General features: G+C 41.3%; 1 protein-coding gene across 4 annotated transcripts in view; it reads left to right on the top strand.

Moving 5' to 3' along the window:
• The window catches only part of PDE10A (phosphodiesterase 10A), a 270,609-nt gene extending 245,925 nt beyond the window's left edge, over nt 1-24,684 (top strand). For all 4 annotated transcript variants that reach the window (XM_081141071.1, XM_081141074.1, XM_081141073.1 and 1 more), the window contains 8 exons: nt 797-880; nt 2,571-2,721; nt 4,097-4,252; nt 7,602-7,774; nt 15,191-15,302; nt 16,481-16,561; nt 19,347-19,435; nt 22,988-24,684. In XM_081141071.1, coding sequence (XP_080997197.1) covers nt 797-880; nt 2,571-2,721; nt 4,097-4,252; nt 7,602-7,774; nt 15,191-15,302; nt 16,481-16,561; nt 19,347-19,435; nt 22,988-23,105 — 964 coding nt within the window. In that variant the 3' untranslated portion in view covers nt 23,106-24,684. The remainder of the gene's footprint in view (nt 1-796; nt 881-2,570; nt 2,722-4,096; nt 4,253-7,601; nt 7,775-15,190; nt 15,303-16,480; nt 16,562-19,346; nt 19,436-22,987) is intronic.
• Nucleotides 24,685-26,670: the final 1,986 nt, after the last annotated feature.

Genomic DNA, 26,670 nt, shown 5'->3' with positions numbered 1-26,670 from the left:
CCCGAAATGGTGAGTGAAGCTTTTCCGAGTTCTGTGAGCTGCTGTAGTGCATCATCAAACCTCTGCTGTGTAGCTGGTGGGCCAGAAATCTGGGTGGCTGGACTGCAGTTGTGATCTAAAGTGAGGTCAGGCTTTAGGGCTGAGCACTTAGCCTGTGGGGTCTGTGCCAATTCCAGGTGGTGTCAGGATTGACCTGGATTGTAGAGCATCAAGTGGTGTCTGCAGAGGACTGGAGAACTGCTATGTGGAAACTCACACCTTTGGTGTCAGAAATACTGTGACTAGAGGACAGTGGTTTCTTTTAATATTATACCATTACCACTCTTTTATTCAGGTTACATGTTAGTAACTAAATTAGCAAGTGAAAAATGGGTTATAATTTTGGATGCTTATATTTGTGAAGTTTTTCTCTGGATTTAAATAGGAGAAAATGATTTTCAACTCTGTAAAATTGTGGTAATTTTTTACAATTTCCCCCTTTACCTATGAGCTGTGTGATGTGTGTATTATTCATAATATAGTTTAACCACCACATCTTTTTTTTTTTTTACATATTGTTTAACAGAAAATTAAGCAAATAGTGATTTAAGTTCCTAAAGGAATGTGAGGAATTTCCTCTGGGAACCTTTAAATACAACAGAGATGTGACTGAAAAGTCAGGGAGAGAGATGGCTGAACTCCCCGTTTTTCAGTTTCTCAATAGACGAAAAGTTACATTGCTTTCTTTACTTGTTATGTGTATATTGATTATATTTAGGAATAAACTGAGCCTTCCTTTCATTTCATTTCATTTCAGATTCCACTTTGACATTGGTCCTTTCGAAAACATGTGGCCTGGGATTTTTGTCTATATGATTCATCGTTCCTGTGGGACATCCTGGTATGAATGACCTAAAACTTCCTTTTCAAACTATTGAGTGAAATGGCCTCTTCCTCCCCTTCCCCATATGGCCTGCCACTTTCTTGTTTGGGTATTAAAATATGCCATATGTTGCCCGGCCGGGCGTGGCTCAGAGGTTGAGCGTCAACCTAGGATCCAGGCGACTGGGGTTCGATTCCCGGTCAGGGCGCATGCCTGGATTGCAGGCTGCAGCCGATCAATGACTCTCCCATTGATGTTTTTCTCTCTCTCTCTCTCTCCCCCTCTCCTTTCCTCTCTCTGAAATCAATAAAGATATTTTAAAATAAATAAATAAAATATGCCATATGTAAATGATTTTTTCTAAGTATTTAAAGTTAAGAAGGCTAATACCCTTGTTGGACAAAGCTACAGACCTTTCGTGTTTACCTGAGCGGCTGTGAGCTCTCTGGCTGTATGGCTGTTCCCCACTCACAACCACGCACCTGACCAGGTGATCATTAAAGGGTAGGCCGAATGAACTTGGTGACTGTTTAACTGAAAGAGATAGAGGTTATCACTCCACATAATTGCATACTATTTTGAAGTGTGTTTGGGAATATATGCATACATTTTGCATCAGCTTTCAACTTACATTATAGATCAGTCAGAGTAGGTGTGAAAGAAACAAGTCTTATAATCCACAGTCTAGAATTTCATCAGTAATGTAGTGGTGACCCTGCTTTCATTGCCCATCTTTCCTTCTCACTGTGGCCTGTCCTAGAGGAACAATTTTCTTCTCCTGTCTTCTCCCTTAGTCCCTGGTGGCTGGTGGAGGCTCTCAGTTTCCCCAGAACTACTGAAGCCTGCATTTTCTCTTATACCTACTACTCTTTTAAAAGGATGCACACAGGGTGACTAACTCTAGCTAATTTTTAGATATCAACTGAAGGTTTGACCATTTGGAACTCTTAAAATGACATACCTTATACTTTAAGGATGTGAACATTTTCAGTGGAGAAAATACAGGTTACATATTTCTAGACATTTTTTTGAACTCTCATTTCTTTGATATTTGAAAGAGCCCTGTTTAGTGTTGATGTGCTTTTGTTTTCAGCTGCCTTAAAATCCATTGAGAAAGTTGATAAGCCCTTAAATAAGTATAAATACATGATACTAATATAAAATAATATAAAATATGATAACCATATTGTATAACGAAAATGTCATTTCTGTCACGTACTGTGTTGGGATAGAGTCATTTGCACTAGTAATTTGAGTACCATATCATTTGGATTCATTTGAAAAGATAATCACTCGTCTAGAAACATGTGGTACACGTTTGTAGTTTGCGAATCTGAACATGCTTTTTGGGAACTAATAGTTCAGAATACTCTGCATCAGATGGTATTATGTTGTCTGTGAGCTCTGTGGGATGTAGGAAATGCCCGCCAGGTGAGGAGGAGGATGGGAGTGAGTGATGGGGAACCGCAGGCCCTCCTGGTCCCTGCTCCCTGGTGGGCCAGTTGGTAATTGGAACAGAAGCTATTAGAGAGCCTCCTCCCTGAACTGGCCAGAGAGTCAGAGGGAAGCAGCGAGTGAGGCTCCAGTGCCCCTGGAGGTCATGTGGGTGCCAGGCTGTGGTACATGCTGTGCGGACATGTGTGCCCAAACCAGAGGCCTCTTAGTGTGTATTGACTGCCGGTTTCTGTCACAATTTCTTTCCACACAGCTTTGAGCTTGAAAAGTTGTGTCGTTTTATCATGTCCGTGAAGAAGAACTACCGGCGGGTCCCATACCACAACTGGAAGCATGCGGTGACCGTGGCGCACTGCATGTACGCCATCCTGCAGAACAACCGCGGGCTCTTCACTGACCTGGAGGTGCGTGCGCTTGCGCCTGGGTTCTCATGCGAGTAGCCTGAGTGGATTTCATGCTCTGGCTGGAGCAAAGATGTGAATATGTGACATGTTCCAGGACAAATCCTGGTTCTGTAAATTAATGGAAGCACATTTTATAGAGGGCTATTCCCAGGCATGTATCATACTGTTTTGTATTAAGAAGTATAATGCACAAATTCCAACTTCACTAAAATATCCCCTAGGAAAAAGTCATTTTTGTAGCCTTTCCTTCTTAGCTAGTCTTCTAAAGGGACATAACACAGTGATTTTCCCATGGCCCCATGCCCTGGGTATGTAGGCACACCCCACTGATGGGCCACCCGAGCAGGAAGTACAGCTCAGACCTATGCGTGCATGTGATCTCTCACAGAGGGAAGCAGAGGCTCCGAGGTGTTTCACTGCTTTACCTGCCTTCCCATACCCAGAGGTGGATCCAGTCTCAGAGCGGGAAGGTTCCAGGACAGCCTTGGCTGTGTTCATGCCCTGCTCTTCACTGGACGATCAGAGTGCCTTGCGCCCCCCTCCCCACACACACACACATCCCAGGTCTGGAGCAGCCTGACCACCAAGTCATCTTGTCTACCTGGTCCCAGTGAGACCTGAGCAAGCTCTCACTCAAATCCCCTCTCTACTCCTCTGTAACTGGTGTCCTGCTTCAGGGGACATCTAACCATGGAGAGAAGGGAGCCATCATCTCTGTGATAAAGTGCCTTGTCATTCTCTGGTTCATGCAGGGTATAAGGCCTGTAAGGTCTTCAACCTCCCCTCCTGTCTTTCTCCGTCCCCGGGCTACCTTCCTGACCCTCTGACTCGGGAGGCCCACCTACAACCATGTGGTTTAACCACTTCCCACCCACTCCTCCCAGAGCCTCCTGCCTCATCCTTGTCTTCAGGTCCCTGCCCTTAGCCTGCCTCCCACTGTCCCTTCCAGCCTGCTCTGTAGGTTCCCCTTTTATGTGACTTGCCATTTTGCACATGTCGTATGCTTTAGTTGCTACATTCATGATTTATAATGACCATGACATTGTTAGAATTTAACACCAAATAGATGTTAGTGAAGGACTGAGACTATCCTCTCCTTGTGCAATTTGCTTGCTCTATAATTGGGAACATCTGCTCTCACTTGATACCACCTACATTCTTCCCAGAGCTGAGGAGAAAAACTCAGGAATAACTTGACTCTCGAGTTCACAAGCAGCAGAGCAGAGAGGTTTAAATAAGTTAGATTATTTAGAATTTCAGAGCTTCATAGGATGCTGCTGTGCTAATGCAGAGGCAGTGTGGCAGGAATGATAAGCTGTGGGTCTCGTTGCCTGTCCTTGGTTCTGAACACCTGTGCACTGTGTTGTTTTTAAAGCGCAAAGGGCTGCTGATCGCGTGTCTGTGTCACGACCTGGACCACAGGGGCTTCAGTAACAGCTACCTGCAGAAGTTCGACCACCCACTGGCCGCCCTCTATAGCACGTCCACCATGGAGCAGCATCACTTCTCCCAGACTGTGTCCATCCTGCAGGTGGGACAGCCGGGCCACATGCGCCAGCTGTGGGATGCTCTTCTCAGAGCATCTCTAAGAATAGAGGGTGCTTTCTTTCCAGAACCTCGTAATCACAGTCAGCATTAGTAACTGTGGATTTGGGTCAAGAATCCTTCATGAAGATGTTGAACATATTTTTGCAATCACATTTGATGCTTAAGTACATGGTACCCTACACTTTCTAGTTCCAGACTGTTTCTTAATGCCATGCCATTGTCTCAGTTCCCTCTGTTTGTAATCCTGCCTTTCTGTGGGCAGCTTCTCCTTGTCCTTAAGGCTCAGCTCGGATGTTCACTCCTCCAGGAACAGTGCTCTGTGACACAGCTAGGCAGCAGTGTGCCCCTTTGGCATGGCCCCAGAGCCCCTGTAACCTACACATATCTCAGTTGTTTCACTTTGTACTAAGGTTTTCTAGTTGAGTGAGCTCCCCTCTGCTCTGAGTCATGGCCTAGGGGACAGTCCCTGCATTTTACTGGTCTCCATAACTGCAGGCTGCTGGGCCTGAGTCTGTTGATGTGGGCACATGGTCACGTGAAAGCAGAAATGGGGAGTGTCAGAGACCTCAGATTTGGCAAAACAATGTATGCCAAGTTCGGAACTGGGAATCGCAAATTTTATTTAGGGGAAAGTGAGTAGATGAGTCTCCCTGGGGCAGAGGGTTTAGGTGGCTCAGTGGGAGTATGTAAGTAGAATGCCTTCAGATAAGGAGATGATTTTGTGTGGACAGTGACAGCCAAGAAAATAGCTAAGCTTCATTTTCTATCTAAACTCTGTACTCACTTATTTTCAATAATCGCAATAGAACCATTAGTGTTGGGGTATTAAACACATTATTCTCTTGTGAGATGTTAGTGATTCTTTTCAAAACTGAAGCTACCCCTTTTTTGTTACTTGCCTTCTGTAAATATCCCATGTTAAGTCAGAATTTTAGAAAACAGACCAATTAGGAATGATTATTCTCATTATTAAGAAAAATTTCTCAGTATTCCATTAATCTTGAATCATCCAGGACTTTTGAAATATGTTCAGATTTGAAGAGAGTTATCTTTATGCCCAGCATTTTGGGATCCCAGGACATTTTTATTCCTGTGACACAGTCAAGTGTTCTTCCAGTTGTCTGTACTAGGGAGAGTTACTGTTGTCTGTTGCATTTATAACGAAATTGTTGCACTACACCCGACACTGCCTTTACTAACAGCCTGACATGTATGACACAGAGGCTGGCTAGAATCTGTCCTTCCCTGCAGATGTGTTCAGAACAGAAACGGTCTCTGGCTACCAGATTCATTTCTGGGCATATCTGTGTGTTTGTTTCTCTTTCTCTCCCCCTTAATTTGACTCCAAAAATTATACTGGTAGATTGCATCACCACTGTCACTGTCACCATCATCATCCTTTCATCACTTACTGAGTACTCACTATAAACCAGAAACTTAAGATTTTGTACATATTCATGGTTTTCATTTCTGTAGTGTCCTGTGAGGTAGGAATTACTTATTTCCATTTCACAAATAAGAACAATGAGCTTCACGGCAGGTAAGGAACTTGTCCGTTGTCATGGAGTTAGAAGTGGCAGAACGGGATTAAACATTAGAATTACTTGATCCAGAGCTTGTGTTCTGAATTACGGTCTGTCATGCTTTTTAGTGAGTGGTTCCATGCAGCAGGTGACTAAATATCAGAATAAGCATTAGGCATCTTTGCATCTGAACACTCCGACTGTTCCTCCCTGTGCCGGGCTGCAGTCCCTCCTTACCACTTCCTCCCCGCCCGCCTCCTGAAAGCTGCTCATGAAAGCTGTTTCAGTGCGATGGCTTCCCTAGAAATCACAGGTGACCAGGATTAGAAGCGTTGTCAAAGAAACATCCCATTAATGTTTCAGCAAATACTTCAGATAAATATCAAAGACATCTACATTTTGTAATTTGAAAGTGAAATCATGGATTTGAAAGTGTTTTCCAGACTTACTGTTAGGAACACAGCCAGCTAGAACTAACTCTATCTTCTGCATCCATCGTAGGATGATTTAAATATTTATGAAACCTTAGAGTCAGTGATACAGGAAGACTCTGATGGATGACAACAGACGATGCACAGACAGCTTGACTTCAGAGTGAGAGGGAGCAGACAGTGTGCTACTGAGATGTCTGATTTTGTAAGAAATACACTTTGATAATTTTAAGTTTTAATGTATTTTATCAGCCAGTGACTGTAGCTTTATGACAAACAAAAACACTTAAAAATCAATTTGTGGCCCTAGCCAATTTTCCTCAGTGGTTAGAGCATTGGCCTGGGGACTGAAGGGTCCTGGGTTCAATTCTGGCCAAGGGCATGTACCTCGACTGCAAGCTTGATCCCCAGCTCTGGTCAGGGTGAGTGTGGGAGGCAACCAGTTGATGTGTCTCTCTCGCATGGATGTTTTACTCCCCCCCGAAAAGCAATGAAAAAATATCCTCGGGTGAAGATTTAAAAAAATCAATTTGTGGTAGGACTGTGTGACTGATACTGAAATCATTAAAAAATAATTGATGAGCCCACAGATTTAATGCATCTTAATTATCTCAACCTTTTCTGTTTAAACAAAAACAACCCATTTTTATCTCAATTACAAATAAAATCTTAAAATTCTCAGAGGGAGAAATTACTGTGGAAAGTTATAAAATGATTCCCATACAGAAGAATTCTGGGACTAGCATCCAGATGACAACTGTTTGGGCCTTGGTGGGAGAGGCTCTGCTGCGCCCAGCTTCCTTGAGGACAGAAGAGAGGGCGGCCCTGTGGTTTCGCACCTCGGTGTGTGTTTGCATGAAAGTTCTCACCTGTGGGGGGAGTTTTTAATGTGATGAAGTTCACTTTATTTTGAGGTTGTGGGATGTTTTCTTCTGGGATAAAGACACAGGATATTAGTGTTCATTCGGCTTGCTGACGTGGACAAGCATATAGATGACTTCTAAGCCCATTAATTTTCAGTATAATATAAACATTACTACTGTGCTTAATTTAAGAAGAAAAGTTTTTTACTTAAATATTTCACATTTTCCAGTCCTTTAATTACTTATTAGAAATATCCAAAAACTAGTTAAGTCACTGGGATTTGGTGATAACAAAGAATGTTACTATAGTTTTTTTAAGTAGTAGCTTCATTGTTGTAGCTTAAAGAGGAACCAAAACCTTAATTCCATTAGTTGTTTCAAACTGTCCTTTTGTTCCCCCCAAACCTGTCATTTTTGTGCCAGTGCATCGACTGACTGTATTGTTTCAAGTAACTGAAAATGCCACAGGTTCGAGCTGTGCTGTATTGGTGGCATGTGTCTGTATTTCTCTGCAGTTGGAAGGGCACAATATCTTCTCCACCCTGAGCTCCAGTGAGTACGAGCAGGTGCTTGAGATCATCCGCAAAGCCATCATCGCCACAGACCTTGCCCTCTACTTTGGGAACAGGAAGCAGCTGGAGGAGATGTACCAGACAGGATCGCTGAACCTCAACAACCAGTCACATAGGTAAACAGAATTTTCAAATGTTGACAAGCCCAGGAAGTGTTATTTGTGGTAAATTTATATTTAAAAACAGAAATGTAATTTGGCATAGGTTTATACTTGACAGTAGAAATGTAAACATGCAGATATATTGTCATACGTGCACTTTTTATTGACTCTGGATTTTTTTATTTGACGCAGTTTCTGACAGTGTACTGTGAGAGTATTAAAATGGGAACTGGAATTTTAGTTGGTCACACAGAGTGGGTACTTTTTAAATTTTTAAAAATTTTTTTCAGTTGTAACTTTTTTTATTTTTATAAAACTTTTCAAATGGAAAGAATCTCCTCACCTTTTTACATAAGTAAATTTCAACTTCACAGTATGTTCATGTTGAAGTATTTATAATTAACCGGAAGCTTAACACAGTAACGTATCAGACAAGGAAGAGGGCATTAATTCTGCAGGCAGGCAGCAGTGAAAATGCTAACCCCGAACAAACAGTTCCTGACCATTTCCTTATACATTTTGAGTAAAAGATGTAGACTACAGAATGCAGACAGAAGTGAATATAAAATGTATCTTCTCCAAATGCAGCTCTACTTTATACAGGTCTTGAGGTTTACCTGTGACATCAACAAAAAGTTAATGCGCTGGAGTTAGCTCTCTTCCAGGAGTCGGTACTTTTAAAGGGAAGCCATTCTACAGGAAGCTTCTTGAGTTGGTCACGGGCCTCAGAGGCTCAAAAGCCAATGAAATAGGTTCCTTTTTCAGGATCCAAACTGTGTTAACCAAGCTGAAATGATCAATGCGTGAAACTGGGATTTCATTTTATTGATCTAGAAATACATATTCCAGGTACACTCACGCGCATCGGGATATTGGCATTCTGTGTGGTCAGGAAACAAGTGGCCATCAAGGTTTCGTGCGCATAGTCAGAATGAGGAGATTTTGATCCCTTCACTGTCCTAATGCATCAGTCCAAGTGGGTGATCCCTTCCTTCTGAGAAGGCACCTCACCTAGTAGATCACATACGCACCAGGTGTGTTCCTGTGGCCTGTCCCCCCATCAGGACGTGGGCTCTCATCCATGGCAGATCGCAGGTGGTTACTGCCAGCTCCCTTTGTTAGGACCTCCCTTCGGCCATTTCCATGTCTGACCATGTCCTTCCTCAGTGACGCCATCTTTACCTTTAGGTAGGCTTGTGAACATTCTAGTCTTGCTGAACTTGGGTCTCTCCTCTTTGTTCAGGTGCTTTGCCTACCTCCTCTGTGATCCATTAAGTGCAAATCATAACATTCCTTCTAGAGGAGGCTGCTTTCAAGTTCTGAGAAACAATTTAGTCAGGTGCCCCCCAACACACAAAATTAGGGTTACAACTGACTACGGACATGTGATAAAGTTCACCTCTTCAGGAATAAGGCACTCGTGGAATGGAATGATGTCTGCGCCTCTGATGAAGCAGCAGCTGTTTGTGATTTGCCTTAAAACTTACACAGGGGAACCTTCTTCAAGGGAGTCACGACAAATATAGCTATTTTCACAAAGGGCAGTCCAAGCACAGTGCTGGGGCCTTGCAGGGTCACAGAAGGGGTCCCTGTCCTCAAGGGCCCTGAAGGTCTGTCCCTGGTCCCCCGGATGTGTGAGGTGCAATCTCAGGTCTGTACCTTGTACAGGTTCTTGCATTAGCACCTGTACAAGGAAGTGTTGGCTCATAGTTCCTTCCTCAGGCAACCGTAAGGTGGGGAAAGGGTTCCCGTGAGTGTCCTTTGCCTGCTGAGGCCATTTGGATGCATTTATACTTAGATTGTAAATAAGAGTCATGTGACCGGTATCAAGTCTTTTGCATATGCTTTTTGTAAAGTGATTATATAATAACTATTATTATAAGAAAATTTAAAAATATAATTGCAAATAGTATTTGGTGATTAATGCATACATGTGTGAGTGGTGTACACAGTCTAGTTATGTATGATTAAGTCATTTTTCACAGTCAGTAACTAAGGGTAATGCCTATTCTAGCACTTCTAAGTGCAGAGGTGTACGCAGGAAAGAGAACATCATCTGGTTTTCTGCTCCAGTATCAACGGCCTGTTTAGTGTAATCAGATCCCGTGCACGTTTCTGTTTGTTCAAAGCTCTGTGTGTGTGCAGTATATAAACGGACACACCTCTTACCTATTTTAAAACAAAAATGTGACTTTGCCAGATGCATTTATTTTTTCAGAGTTATATATAACATTTGGTATGGAGTATTTATAAAGACTTATTAAACCTCTCACATACAGATACTTAGATTTTTCTATAATTTTGCATTATAAATAATGCTGCAATAAACTCTTGCCTATATAGTCTCACCTACTGGTCCTTTACAGAATATACAGCATATACCTATGGTGCTAGAGATGTATACCTGTTACATTCTCTAGAAAGACAGTGGAGAGTCACATGCTTCCTGACATGTGGGTGGAGACTGTTTCCATTAAATACTCGGTTCTCTGACAGCTCCCTACACTGAAGATCCTTTCATGTCTGCTGACCTTTCCTTGTGTCTGCGTCTATGTGTTTGTCTGTCTAGCTCTGGCTGGTTTTTGTTGAATTGTTTACTTTTTTATAAATCAGTTGGCAATCTGTACTTTTGTTAAGGATATTAAAATTTTCTCTGTTATATGTTACAAATACTTTCTTTAGGTGATTTTCAAAAATTTTATTCAGATTTTCTTTTGAATACAAATAAATTCAATTTCATGAGGCCAAGTCATTTGTTTTTATCAAATCTGTTTCCTATCTTGCTTAGAGGATCTCTTTAAGGTTATATAAGTGGTGCTTAAAATTTTCCTTGTGTATTTATATAGTTTTAGTTTTTATTGTTAGATCTTAATTCTCCGGGAGTTACAGTTTTGTAAATATAACTATTTCTTCTTGATGTGTTGAATCAATACCACTTAATAATTCATTTTCCCGCTGTATTGAATTTATTTTTCATGTAAACTTGATCATTTCTTGGGACTCCTTAAGCCATCTAAATGCTCATTATCTAATTCTTAACTGTAATCATACTGCTTAATTACTGTAACTATTGAAATTTATCATCCCTATCTGCAAAATAATCTTCATCTTTCATTTACTTTCCAAATATTTCATGGAAATTGTGACTTAGTAAATGTATGTTTTATGTTTTTATAGGAAAGTTTTCAGAGTTACAGAAGAAGTAGAAATTATGCTCAAATGTACACTCATACCTACATTCAAGAATTGTTAAAATTTCATCATAAGTTCTTTGCTGTTTTTTCCACTTTTTACTTCAGTGTAAATCATAGGCATCACAGCCCTTTCCCCTCATCATGATTCTCAGAAAGAAGGCGGCTGTTCTGCTCTCAGGTTTGTCACACGCACGTTGACATTTTGATGCAGCTGCATTATGTTTTATTTCCTCCCTTGAAGATGGAAGCACCTGTCTCCTCATCCAAAAGCAGGGGCATGACTCTGGTGCTGAGGAACACTTACATTTTGTTTATACAAGTCCTGTCGCTTTCCTGGTAAAGTTATGATGGTTCCTCGTATAGGTTTTATCACTTGTAAATGTATTTTTCCCATTTAACTGGAAATAAGGATTTCCAGTATGAATAAAGTTGCGAAGTTTTCTCTGTCAGTATTTGTCAGTTTTGCTTCGTGTTTAAGAACGTGCTACTTGGTGCTCTCCGGGTTACGTTTGTTATGTCTTCCCCATGATTTGCCCCCTTCTGAGTATGAAACGGCTTGTCTTGTTCTTGGTCATACTTCTTGTCTTAACGTCCTCTGTGTCTGATAGCCATTCACACCTGCTTTCCCAGGCCGAGTATTGGCTTCTCGCCCTCCTTTCCGGTTCCCTGTCATCCTGTCTTCATCTTTATATCTAATGTGTCCCTGGTGACCAGCAGCAGTTGAGACCTGCGGTCACTGCATCTTCAAGGACTGTCTAGTCAGCTTTACCTTAATGTCATCATATTTACGTTTGTCTGTTATCTTGTTCCTTTCCCCCCTCCTGTCTCCTCTTGTGTTAATGGAATGTTTCTTTAGTGTCTATTTTATGTTTTATGTACTGTTACACCTATTTGTATTTTCAGGTGGTTGCGCTTTAGCTTACGGTGTACATTTTTATTAGCCCACTTTGAAGTAATTAATATTCCATTTCTGTACAATGTAAAAACCTTAAAAAAACAGTTCTTTATACTCCTTTTTGTTTTTTGTGCTGTTATTAAATATTGCACTGCTACATGTTCTATACCCCACAGATTGCTACTATTTTCAATTAAGTAGTCAGTTGAGTATTGAAGTTTTTCGGAAGTAGGAAGAGTAAGTCATATTTCCTCACATATGTACCATTTCCAGTATTTTGCATTCATTCCGGTAGATCCAGATTTCCACCTAATACCATTCTACTCCCTTACAGAGAACTCCCTTAAACTTTTGTTAAAGTTTTCGGCAACAAACTCTCTCCTCCTTTGTTTATCTGAAAATGCCTTTACTTTGGCTTCTCTTTCAGAGATACTTTTGCTGAATTGAGGATTCTAAGTTGACAGGCAAAGAGCATTTTAAAAACGTGGTGCAGTTGCCTCCCGGCCTCCGTCTTTTTCCTGCTGAGAAGCCAGCAGCCAGCAGCCACGCTTTCTGTTATTCTTCCGAATGTAGAATGTGTCTTTACTCTGGCTGCTCTTAAGGTTTTCTCTCTGTCTTTGCTTTTTGCTTTGTCCACAGTCGGCCTCCGTGTGCTCTTCTCTATGTTTTTCTTGCTTTAGGTCTTGAGATGCTGGGGTCTGCAGGCTGCTAATTTTAATGAAATTTGGAAAAGTTTTGATTATTACTTTTTTTCTTGCCCATTTGTCAGTTTTCTCCTGCACCTCTAATCACACACCGTGTAGACCACTTAACTGTCTCACAGTTATGGGGCTCTGTCATTTTCAGTGTTTCCCTCTCTGTGCTTCATTTGGGCACTATGGTGGGACCCGACTGAACTCTCACTGATCTTCTCAAATGTTCTCTCTAAGAGAACATTGTTGTTGAGTCCATTCAATGTTTTATTTTATATATTTTATTTTTTCAGTTCTGAGATTACTTTTTGGTTCATTTAAAAATATTTTTTTTAATTGATTTCAGAGAGAGGGAGAGAGAGATAGAGACATCTATGAGAAACATTGATTGCCTCCTGCACACCCCCTACTGGGGATCCAGCCTGAAATCCAGGCTAGGAATCAAATGGTGACCTCCAGGTTCATGGGTGGATGCTCAGCCACTGAGCGACACTGGTCAGGCTGGTTCATTTTTATAGCTTCTATATCTCTTCTAAAATTTCCTATCCACCCATTGCAGCCAAATATATATGTTCCTGAAGATTCCTTTAACATGTTTATCAGTTATGTAAAAGTCCTAGTCTATGAATGGAACCTGCAGTATCTATGAGGTCTGCTTGTACAGAGACCTGGGACAGTCAAGTCAGTTCTGACAAAGCAGAAGCCAGATTTGCATGCCCTACCTGACTTGAGGCTTACTGTAAAATAACAGTAGTCAGACAGGTGTGTCGGTGTTTGCATAGACAAGCGGCGAACAGACTGCAGGAGACTCACACTTAGGCAGCCTATTGATTCCACCCAGGGTGCCAGGTGATTTTTCGGGGGCATGGACAAGTCTTTAAAACAAATGGCTTGAATGACTGAGGCTTCAGTTGGATGATAGACCAAAATGTAAAAGGTGCAATAACAACATTTCAGAGGAAAACCTAGGAAAGGGGTCTTCACGACATTGGAGTAGGTGAACATTTCCTTTAGCACAGGACACTCATGTTCTGAGGCAGTGGTCGGGGACACGGACTCTCAGTTGTCAGTTGAGTAAATATGGGTAACTGATGTATAGCAAGGTGGTTATAGTTAATAAGATGTATTTTATACTTGAAATTTGCTAAGATCGTAAGTCTTCTCATCACACACAAGAAAAACTGAGGCAGTGGGTGTGCTAATGAATTAGGCTGATGGTGGTAATCATTTCACAGTGTACACGTATCGGATGTCACATTATACAGCCTAAACACGTACAACTGTTATTTGTCAGTCTTGCCTCATTAATGTTGGAGAAAACAAAACAAAACGGGCACTAACCTTCAAGCAAACAAATGTTAAGGTTGGATTTCATCATAATTAAAACCTTATGCTCTTCAGAACAGCCTTTTAAGGAAATGAAAAGACAAAGCACAACAAATATTTGTAATATTTATATTTAATGAAGATATTATACAACTGTTACAACTTAGTAATAAGACAAACAACCAAAGTAAAAATTGCATGAAAAGTTCTTTTAAAATTTAAGTAAAACAGTGAATTATGTTACGGGAGATTAAACAAATAGTAGTACAAATGACATACAGTGAATTATACTACATATATATAGTATATGGGATAAAAAGTGACATATTCTCAACATAGGATGTGGAGTGTGACTGGAATGTGGGCATCCTGGATCAGAGGCTGCTGAGGGACTAGCTGGTGAGAGACCTTCAGTTCCGCAAGACAGACTTAGTACCTTCATGTCCCAGGCCTGGGCCAAGGGCTGGCTATGCAGCAAAGACCAGGATGACCACCAGCCCTGCTGCCCCAGGGCTTCTAGTCTAGTGGAGATGGTCCTTCATGACATGTTATTGAATTACCGTGGCGGCAGTTCTGTAAAGGATACTGAGGGCGATAGCCATCATCAGAGCGCCTGGGAAGGTCTTGGAGGGTTTGAAAAAGGAACCCACACTCACCCAGTTCAGCTCCGGGCCATGAGTGTCCTTCAGATAAACTTTTGTTCTAGAAAGCTGATATGGGCTGACTTATGCCCCCACCCTCCACCCCCTACCCCATTCTGAGAAGTCCTAATTCCCAGAATGTTAACAGTATTTGGAGATAGGACCTTTAAGAGGAAATTAATGTAAAATGAGGCCATATAGGTGGGCCCTCATCCAATACAACTGTTGCCCTTAGAAGAAGACATTCAGACACAGACACGGCAGAGGGAAGCCCTAACCCTGCAGTGGCGGGGACATGTGCTCTGGTCATTGTGGCAATAGGGGACAGTGCCTGACGTTCTCACAACTATAGCCATGCCACTCTTTAACCCACTCTTTCCTGTCTGCCAGCTGCACCTGCCCCTTCAAGAGTACCACCTGCTTTAAAGCCTCACTCCTGAAATGCAGAACCCTGTTAGTCCCTATTATAATGTGCAGGTGCTGACCGGCTCTGTGTCCCTGTGGTCTAGAGACCGTGTCTTACTATAGATGAGCAGAGCTGACCAGTTCTGTCTCCATGTGTTGTAGAGACCACACTGTATTATAGATGAGCAGAGCTGGCTGATTCTGTGTCCCTGTGTTCAAGGGACCCTGTCTTGTTATAGATGAGCAGAGCTGACTGGATTTGTGTTCCGGTGTTCTAGGGACCGTGTCATTGGCTTGATGATGACTGCCTGTGACCTCTGCTCCGTGACAAAGCTGTGGCCAGTTACAAGACTGACGGCAAATGACATCTATGCAGAATTCTGGGCTGAGGTATGTTCTTGATTTTTATATGATTATAGATAATGTCAAGAAATGGGGCAAATGAAGAGTAAATATATGGATGATTTAAGTAATAGCATGCTAGTTGTTTGTGTTGCAAGTTATTTCAAAAGACTGCAGTTGATCACACAAGGATGAATTTAGCATTTACACAGCTGGAAAATGAGGACAGTTGTGGCCTCTGACTTGAATGTGTGTCAATTCTCTGATCTCACCTGGAACAGCCCAGGGCCGGCTTCACCAAACAGCCATGCAGCAGTTTTCCTCACTTAATAGTTGGTCTTTGGTTTATTCACTCAAGAATGATCACTGCTCACCTGCTTAGCATAGGTGCTGTCCAGGCCTCAGGAGGGCCCGCAGTCAGGGCTGTGCCGGCAGTTAGACATGAGAAGGAGTTGCCTTTCTGTACCACGGCCCTGGGAGCCTGAGTCAGTGCACCAGCCAGTCTAGCAGCAAATTCAGGACACTCCCAACATGGAAGACAAACTGTAAATCACTTGTTTTCTGAACACTTTTTTTTGACTGAGTTACCTAAATGGTCAGAAATGTGTTTTACTCCTTAACTTTCTTCCTGATTTTCCATGAGTAAGTAGAATAGGATTCTCTGGTTCACGCTGTTCCACAAACGCCCAGGTCCGTAAGTATTCGAACGTTACTGTAACTCATGGTATTTCATGAGAAGGGAATGATGTGATTTACAAGTTACTTAGCCCAGGGCCTGCAGCACAGTCAATCCATGGTGAACGTCTGCAGTTACGCCCTTTAAGATGGTGCGTCTTCACTGATGCAGTCTTGATGTGCACTCCCCTCTTAGGCCCGGCCTCATCCCGCTCAACAAGTGAGAAATCGTGGGAAAAGCCAGTCGGGAAAAGGCCTTGAAGCTGTTCCATGTTTTATTCTCCTTTCTCTTCACTATTTACTGCATCTCCTCTTAGGATAACTTGTAACTTTTGCAAGTGAGGCCCAGAGACAGCTGGGTTCCTGGGCAGGCAACGGCAGAGGGACCTCAGGATAAAATCCAACTGATACATTCAGGTTTTCATTGTTCTGACTTCTTGTTAATGTTGATCTCCAAAAACATGATTCCTTTAGAAGAAAATTTAAAAGGGAAGAACTCATGAGTATAACTGTTTACAAATTGAGAAGGCATGATTTCCCTCTTCTCTCAGGGTGACGAGATGAAGAAGCTGGGGATACAGCCCATTCCTATGATGGACCGGGACAAACGGGATGAGGTCCCACAAGGCCAGGTAGGAACTGTCCAGTGGTTAAGGGGATCATGCACTCATACGTGAGTAAAAGCACACGCTACCTGTGTTTTACATGCAGTGACGGCTCAGACGCTTTATAGTGCTTTACCTGGGAGGGGCTTAGGACTAGGAAAAACCACCAGGCGCTGAAACAAGCCTGCCTGTGCTCAGATGCTCTCAGGCATCCCACTAACAGTGACCAGTGACAGGAAAGTGGATGCTGGCAGATTCTGTATTTCTAAGCTGGTATTTCTAGCCTCTGATTCTGTTCCCAAGGCTGCCAGCTGACCTTGGAGGCTTGAGGGTAAAGCTGTGATGTGGACTTGAAGTAGGAAAACTGGAGAATTCATTCAAAACCGTCATTCTCTGGGGATTTTCTGAAATTATTTCTACCCTGAATTCCATGTTACAATTATTTGTTCATAACTAACTTCCTTATTGTGATATTAGAAGATTGGGAGTTTAAAAAGACTAGTGGTCAGAGGATGGAACCCAGAGCCATGTGAAACCCTCTCCACTTAGATGGAGTTTGGGGATAGTAAGACCAAGACTGGGAAACCCTAATTCACAACCCACCATGTCAGCAGTTCTTCGTGCAGGTGTAATTGCAGTAACAGGTGTTTTCTTTTCACTTGAGATGGGGTAGATGAGTGTGAATTGTTAATACTTTTTTAATAAGCAGAAGGTATGTTGTCACTGAATATACAAAGATACTTTTTTGGAGTGTAACACTTTTTTGGAGATTTTAATTAGGTCCACTTTTCCTAACAAATAATGAAAGTATTTTAGTACATTCTGAGTTTTGTCTCACTGTAAATTCACATTAATTATTCCCTTTCCAGGGAATGCACAGAAAATTACGTAACTTGTGCTAATTTTTATGTTTTGAGAGTTCTTGCGCCCTGTTAATTTTCCATGTGTACACATATGGTGTAATGAATTTCTCAAGATTGTAGTCTTTTTAAACTCCTAGTCTTCTAATATCACAATAAGGAAGTTAGATATGGACAAATAATTGTAATATGGAGTTCAGGATAGAAATAATTCTAGGAAATTCACAGGACGATGATTTTGAATGAGTTCTCCAGTGTTCCTACTTTCTTTAAAGTCAGTTTATTGACTATTAACGCAAACATCTGTGCATCGAGGGGGCGGGCACAGTGAGAGGCTGCATGTTCTCTCTTCACCACGGCCTTCAGTGAGCAGCTTCCCCGTGTCCTTAGCCAGGTGTTCTGATGGGATGCTCGCTGCTGCTTCTCTGTGCACCCAGCACACCTGGCATGCACGTTGCTCAGATGCTTTGAGCTTATCTGCTTTTCGCTGTTGTTTATGGCCCTTTCCCCGTGTGTGGTCATAGCATTCAGTCTCTGGTCTGGTGTCTGCTCTGCGCGTCCTACAGGGATTACATCACACTGTCCGTAACACCTTTATGCATACTGTTTCATCACTTCATATTTGTTTGTTAATTTATTTGGAGTTTGTCTTGTTATATAATTTGAGTTAGGGACCTAACAGTGTTTTCTCTCTGCATAGTTAAGCACAGACCCAGCAGAACACACAGGATAGCTGAAAATATCCCTGGAGATGGGGCTGTGTTCTAGTGTGACTTAAGGGAATATTTTGTGTTTTTACAAAATTACAGACTCATTTACAGTATGAGAGAGTTTTAGATAAAATACTTCTGTGGTCAACTAGTATATTACCAACTACATTGCTTCTAAATTGTGATTGCCATGAAATTATTCTCTGCTACGATCATACAATACTCTACTTTCTAGTGCCTAATCTAGTGCCTCATGGAGATCTTGGCTCCATGAGGTCTGCCCAGTATTAAAATGAGCACATCTCTGCATGAGCCATAAAGATGGAGATGCATGGGCATGGTCCTAGTAAGGTTGCTGTGATGGTAGGCTTTGCAGCAGGAGAAAGTGGAAGGGAACGAAGCAGATTTGAGCTTTCTATATGTTTTCACAATTCATTGAAGGTCATTTTTCAAAGGAACTGGGAAGCCATGGTTTGGAGTCAGCTCAGCCAAGGGCCAGTGTTATCTTGTCCATGTTGTCCCCCACTCAGGCTGCTGTCTACAGCTCATTAGTCCGTGATGGCTACTAGCCTGCAGGTCTTCTAGTCGGCCAGTCTGAGCTGGCACTGTTTATTTGCATAGTAGCCCAGATAAAATATCAAATACCTAATAAAGTATTCTTTGATCTGTTTTTTAAAGTGCCACAGATGAAAAACAGTAGAATTTGACATATTGAGAGAATTGTGACAAAGTCAGTGGGATTTGTTGTAGGTCAGAAAAAGGTAGTGCGGGGGATCAACACAGTCTCATGGAGAGCAAACAAGGTACCAAAAGTCAGCAGGTTCACAAGCAAACGAAACATCCTGCCGTGGTTCCTGAATGTGAAGTTGGAGAAGGGTCATCCCTATGTAGAGGCAGGTGCTTGACTGACATGTCTACGGTGGACACCAAATCTGACCAGAGATGAGAAGAGCACCTGGAATACAACTCACGTCATCTAAAGTAGATCTCATGGAGTGTTGTACTTGGGGTTTTATAATAATTCTTTGTATATGTTTAAAGTTTGTCTGCATTTCATTTCTAGAGTGTGTTGGATGCATTTGTAAACTTATTTTGTGGCAGTGTTCATCGAGCCCGATACCACATAGCAAACCTAGACATTAACGCAATAGTCAGGCTTCAGGCACAGGAAATTCCTGTGAGGAATACTATGCTGCAGTGGCTAATGTACAGTGTGTTTCTTGCCGGTGGTTCTGTGCGCAGCTTGGATTCTACAACGCGGTGGCCATCCCCTGCTACACCACCCTCACCCAGATCTTCCCGCCCACAGAGCCACTCCTCAAAGCCTGCAGGTATGTTCAGTGTTGGGGGAGAGACTAAGACTCTGAAGGATTTTTCCATATTGCAACACTGTTACAGATGTAGTACCCCACTTATTGTTGACACTATTATAGATGGCCCCCTTTGCGAAACTCCACCCCCGCCTCCTCCCACCCTCTGGCCATCACTACACTTTTGTCTGTGTCCAAGGGATGTGCATATATGTTCTTTGGCTAATGAATTCACCTTCTTTCATCCTGTACCTACCCCCCAACAGCTGTCAGTCTGTACCATGCTTCCATGCCTCTGGTATTATTTTGTTTATCAGTTTATTTTGCTCATTAGATTTCACACATAAGTGATATCATATGGTGTTTGTCTTTCCCTGACTGGCTTATTTCACTTAGCATAATAATCTCCAGGTCAATACATGCTGTGGCAAAGGGTAAGATTTCCTTTTTTTTTTTTTTTAACAGCCTCATAATATACCATTGTGTAAATGTACCACAGCTTTTTTAACCACTCATCTACTGATGGGTACTTGGGCTGTGTCCAGATCTTAGCTATTGTAAATAATGCCGCTGTGAACATAGGGGTTCATATATTCTTTCTGATAAGTGTTTCAGGTTCCTTAGGATATATTCCTAGAAGTGGGATCATTGTGACAAATGGCAGTTTCATTTTTAATTTTTTAAGGAACCTCCATACTGCCTCCCACAGTGGCTGCACCAGTCTGCATTCCCACCAGCAGTATACTAGGTTCCCCTTTTCTCCACATCTCCCCAGCACTTGTTGTTTGTTGATTTGTTGATGGCAGCCATTCTTACAGGTGTGAGATGACACCTCATTGTGGTTTTAATTTGCATCTCTCTAATGATTAGTGACATTGAGCATTTTTTCATATCTCTTGGCCATTTGTATGTCCTTTTTGGAGAAGTGTCTATTCAGGTCCTTTGCCCATTTTTTAGTAGGGTTGTCTGTCTTCCTGGTGTTGAGTTGTATAAGTTCTTAATATATTTTGGAAATTAACTCCTACTCATGTATCATTGGAAAATATGTTCTCCCATACAGTGGGTTCCCTTTTCATTTTGTTGATGGTTTCTTTTGCTGTGCAGAAGCTTTTTAATTTGATGTAGTCCCATTTGTTTATTTTTCCCTTTATTTCCCTTACCCTAGGAGATGTATTGGCAAAAATACTGCTCTGATAGATGTTTGAGATTTTAATACCTGTTTTATCCTAGGATTTTTAATGGTTTTGTGACTTATATTTAAGTCTTTTATTGATTTTGAGTTTGTTCTTGTGTATGGTATAAGTTGGTGATCTAGTTTCATTTCGTTGCATGTACCTGTCCAATTTTCCCAACACCATTTATTGAAGAGACTGTCTTTACTCCCATTATTACCTCTGTTGTCAACTATTAATTAACCATAAAGAAATGGGTTGGTTTCTGAGCTCTCTATTCTGTTCCACTGATCTATATGCGTCCTCTTATGCTAGTACCAGGCTGTTTTGATTACAATTTCTTTGTAGTATAACTTGATATCCGGTATTGTGATACCTCCAACTTTGTTGTTCTTTCTTAAGATTGCTAAGGCTCTTCAGGGTCTTTTTTGGTTCCATATAAATTTTTGGAATATTTGTTCTAGATCTGTGAACTGTGCCATTGGTATTTCAATAGGGATTGCAGTGAATCTATAGGTTGCTTTGGGTAGTATGGACATTTTAATTTTGTTAATTCTTCCAGTCTGTGAACATGGCATGTGCTTCCACTAATTTGTATCTTCCTCAATTTCTTTCTTCAGTGTCATATAGTTTTCCATGTATGGGTCTTTTACCTCCTTAGTTAAATTTATTCCTAGCTACCTTATTATTTTTGTTACAATAATAAATGGGATTTTTTCTTAATTTCTCTTTCTGAGAGTTCATTATTGGTGCATAAAAATGCCACCAATTTCTGAATATTAATTTTGTGTCTTGCTACTTTGCCAAATTCATTTAGACCTAGTAGTTTTTTGGTGGAGTTTTTAGGGTTTTCTATGTACAGTATCATGTCATCTGCAAATAATGATGGTTTTATTTACTCCTTTCTAATTTGGATGCCTTTTATTTCTTTTTCTTGTCTGATTGCTGTGGCTGAGACTTCTAGTACTATGTTGAATCAGAGTGGTAAAAGCAGACATTCCTTATCCATTCATCCACACTATGTCTTTTGATTAGAGTATTTAATCCATTTAAGTTTATTATTGATAGGTACTTATTTATTGCCATTTTTCCCCCCTTTATATCTATGTTCCTTTCTCTATTTCTTCTTCTTAAAGCAGTGGATTGGTGGTAATGAACTCCTTTAGCTTTTTTTTTTGTGTGTGTGTGTCTAGGAAACTATTTTGCTTCAATTTTAAATGATAGCCTTGCTGGGTAGAGTAGTCTTGGTTGCAGGCCCTTGCTTTAGATGACTTTGAATATGTCATGCCAATCCCTTCTGGCCTGAAGTGTTTCTGTTGAGAATCACCTGACAGCCTTCTGGGAGCTCATTTGTATGTAACCGTCTCTCTCTTACTGCCTTTAAGATCCTTTCTTTGTCTTTAACTTTTAGCCATTTTAATTATGATGTGTCTTGGTCTGGGTCTCTTTGGGTTCATCTTGACTGGGACTCTCTATGCTTCCTGAACTTGTGTGACTTTTTTCACCAGGTTAGAGAAGTTTTTCTCCCATTATTTGTTCAAGTAGATTATCAATCCCTTGCTCACTTTCTTCTCCTTCTGTAACCTCTATGATGTGGTGGTTATACATTTCATGTTGTCCCAAAGTTCCCTTAAACTATCCTCATTCTCTTTAATTCTTTTTTCCTCATGCTTCTCTGATTGGGTGTTTTTTCCTACTGTTTTCCAAATCGCTGATTTGGTTCTCTTCTTTGTTCCACCTACTTTTTATTCTCAGTGTATTTTCGATGTCAGATACTGCATTCTTCATTTCTGACTGGCTATTTTTCATGGTTTCTATATCGGATTTCATGCTGTTGCAGTTCTTCCCAAGTTTCTTGCGCATCCTTATAACCATTACTCTGAACTCTAATTCTGATAAGTTGATTGCCTCTACTTCATTTAGCTCTTTTTCTGGAGATTCCTATTGTTCTTCCATTCGGGGCCTGTTTCTTTGTCTCCCCATTTTGGCTGTCTCTCTGTGGCTATTCCTAATGTCCCTGGATGTTCCCATTTCCTCTCCACTGACCCACAGCTTCCCCAGCATTAACCTGATGGCACATCCCCACTTTGTTACGCTTCTAAATGGTTGAGAATGATCTGTCCTGAGCCTAGCTCACTTTCTGCCCTTGCCGTCTGGGACCAGGAACCCCCCCCTCCCCCCCGGCGTAGGTGGTTTGAAGCTCTCCTGGAGACACTAAGCTGTGGTGTCTAGTCAGGTAGGAGAATGGGAACCTGCCTGACCGAGCAAGCTAAGTATTATCAGAGTCAGAATGGCACCATAAGCCCTGGTGCTGAGCGGTGCCACAGGGTGGCACTCATTTTTGAGAAACAGTCCAGAAATCCTCTTTTAAACAGCTCCTGTCATGCATATTTTATCCTAGGAATAACCTCAACCAGTGGGAGAAGGTAATCCAAGGGGAGGAGAGTGCAATGTGGTTCTCATCCCAGCCGGTGGCCCCAGGGACCTCAGAGAAGCTGCCTGTGAAGATTGACGACTGATGGCCCTGGTGAGCTGTCCCACCTGTAGACGCTCGTCTTGCTTCTTTGACTTTTCTTCCTTTTATTTTCATGGGGGAACCTACACCTGGTGACGGGATGCCAGCCTCTCCCAGAAGGTACCATCAAGTAGAGCCATCCCACAGATGACTGCCTGCCCGGCTCATCGGTAATGCATCACAGACAGTGGCCTTCCAGGATGCAGGGCCAGAACCCGCTGTTCAAGGCTCCACTGGCCTGCAAGCCGGCCTTGTCCTACAGGCTTATGTTGCTGAGGCCTCACTGGAATGACAGACACTGTTCACAAGGGGTACTTTCCATTGTCTTTCTAGTGAGGGTTTGAAATGGTACTATTTATGATATTATACTTTGGCTTTAACACTAGTGTTGCTTTGATGTTGTTGGTTATAAATAGGAATTTTTACACATTACAATTGTGAATGTCTGTGTGTGACCTACTTGTAATTAGCGTGACTTGTAGCAGGCAGCCGCAGGCCAATGTCACTGAGGGTACAGTGAGGAAGTGTCTTTCTGCAGTTAGTAGTGGAGATGGGTTCTGGTCTCAGCCTCATGAATCAGAAGCCAGGGGTCTAAGTGTGCTCCCTTCATGTGTGCCAAGGGCTTAGGTGAGTAACCTTAACACTGAAGGAAGGAAGTAGACTTTCTGTCCCTGAGAAAAGTAGCGTCATGATAAGTCTCAGAAGTCCCAGATTCACCTCAGAAGATGTCAGAGAATATTAACAAAAATTTTCATGTCAGTCTTGGCAAAATCACTAACCATTTTGCATAAAGAACAAAATGAAAACAAGGCATAAAAAATATTTTTAATAGGCAAGTGTTATGGGTGTAAAATACAAATTTTGAATAATGATTTCTTTATATTTTCACTTTGTGTCATTGCAAATTTTAGATTCACATTCCAAATGAAAGGTTTATTCTACAAATTATTTCATTACCATTTATTTCTCCTAAAATCAAATTAAACCATAAACTTGAAGTCTTCTGTAAGTTTTCTTTCACCTGCTGCTCCGTCTCCCATGTACCCCTTCTTCCTGCTACCCAGTCCTGCATGAGCTGCGTGTCCACGACAGGGAAGAAGAGGAACCCACAGCAGTGGACCGGAGCTGATTTCTGTCTACTCTGCTCACCATGCACTGTCTACATGGAGACTGTGGTTTGGGGAGTTTCTTCTGTATATTTATGGTGAACTAGTGTTACTCCACGATGTAAATGTTTTGAGAGAATATACTAAGGTAATAGTCTGTACCCCTTCCTATGAGGATAAGCCAGGAGTATAATTCTAGGGCACATTAATGCTGTAATGGTTTTTAGCACAATGACACAGTAACATTGAACTTGTAACCTGTGGTTAGTTCTGACATGGAGGAATTAGCTAGAGGCTCACAATGTGACAGGCTGGTCCGTAGCAAATTGCTAATCCACTATTCATGTGGCAGTAAGTTGGAATAGTACTTTTAATAAAATGAATTTTTAAAATATTCTTCTACATCCTCAATACTGTACACATTGTTGTTCATATGAGCTTGGTTTTTCAAAAAATAAATCAATTGTTTCTACAACATGGTTTATTTACATTGTAGCGAAGAGAGCTATACGTAAACATTGTTCTTATTTTAAAATTAACACTATGTGTTCAACTTCCTTCTGGGCTTCTGAAAGTTGCCACTTTACCTCCATAGGGCCCCTTTGCTATTGTAATTATACAATAGGAAATAAAATGAAACAGCCAGAGAGAGAAAAATGCCACTCTGGCTAGATATACACATGTATGTAACTGTACACACATGTATGCATGTAGGTATACATATGTATGAGCGAGAGAAGCAGACCCATCTATGAAAAATAAAAATTAGCCGCATTCTTCAAAAACAGTGAATTTTTTTCTCTGTTGAAAAATGTGTTTTGTTTGATAAAGAGCTGACTAGAATATGTCCTTTCTCATATTAGTGTTATGTCATGGAAGTTACTTTATGAAACTACCCCACCAAATTCAACTTCAATCACAAACGTGAATGTAGGTTAAGTTGGAGACTGAATTGCAAGGGGGGTTGAATATCACTTAAGATTGTTGTCTGATTGAATACGATATAAAATTATGTACAAATTCTTCCCAATACAGAAAACAGTTCACGGGGTCCAGTGGCTTTTCTGCATTTGAAGGTTGCTGTCTGATAGATTGTTATAGGATGTTCTCTTATTTCTACAGAGCAGGTGTATCATGTGATATCTAAACAGTTTCCAAAAAGAAAAAAAATGCGAATGGGTTTATTGGTTGGTTAATTCATTGTGAAATATTGTCACAGTAGAAATGAAGTGTGAGCAAAGGGCTATATTCTGATGTAAACTATTCACCCTGCTTTTCCCACATGTAAGATTTATGTAGGAATCATAGATTTGCCTAAAATCAAAGGTCTTGGGGTGAAGTGATATTTAGTTAATAATCTGGTTTTTGAAAAAGAAATACAGTTAGGAGTATTTTTCTGTTTTGGCAGGTATATTTAGCAGACAAACTTTAGAGTTCTGTTGTCATCCTTTCCCCAAACCTTTCCTTAAAAGGGCAGATGGTTTTCATTGCCAAAGGTTTTGATGATTTTCTCATTAGGGTGGTATTTTATGTCAGTCCAAATTTTCATGGTCAGTGTGAACTTGGTAACTGGCTGTGAGCAGAGGCAGGATGCTCAGTTTGCAGACATTATTATTGGTTGTGCGGTTTATAATAGACCAGTTTTATTATCAAACGCCATTATTCCAGTATCTTCCCAGAGATCGTGAATGTATTTGTTAACTAGAGATTTCCTTGGAAATGCATGCCAGCAGCCTGGAGTATGGGACTGGGCAGTGGAATCAGTTCTAAAAATGCAAGCTCCTTATTCATTAGTGGTCCGCTGTGCCTTAATTAATTGGGAAAACTTTAAAGAAATGTATTGGGTTTGGAAAGTAGTCCTCAGAAATGGCTCTTTTCCTGGGGTAGGCAGGATAAGGACCCGTTTCCAAAAGTGATGGCTGTTCCTAAGGAGCAAGTGAGAACCTTGTTCTCTGTCACTCGCCACAGAGGCCAGAGCCCCTGTGCAGACGCCCACAGTGCCCCTTGAAGTGACTGTCCACAGCAACACGGGAACGTGTATGAAGTGAGAGCGTCCAGTGTAGGTTTCCTCTCTCCAGCATGCTTTTCAGTTGTTTTTATTTAATTTGTACAGTCGGCCTCAGTGGATTTTGCTTTATTGGAATGTTCAGGCACATGTATATACATGATACATGGGATTATATAAATCCTTAGCTACCTGGATATTTTAAGTACATTTAGTTTTACATATTAGGTTCTAGTCGTTGAACTCAGAATTAAGATCTGAGCTTTAAATAGGACTAAATTACTCACCTCTCCTTGGGCCGCGCCTTTATTTTCAGTGCTGAAATTTCTCTCTTTCATTGTATGTTCCTTCTCTGCTTTTCTTCACTATAATTAAAGACATTTAAAGGGACACACCCATGGCTAATGTTACCAAGTTGAATGGGTAGGACCTTTACTTGATTTTATTGGCATATACCC

This window comes from Miniopterus schreibersii, assembly GCF_964146895.1.
Source record: "Miniopterus schreibersii genome assembly, chromosome: 6".
In the NCBI taxonomy this organism is placed as follows: domain Eukaryota; kingdom Metazoa; phylum Chordata; class Mammalia; order Chiroptera; family Miniopteridae; genus Miniopterus; species Miniopterus schreibersii.
This window is presented reverse-complemented; position numbering and strand designations above follow the sequence as displayed.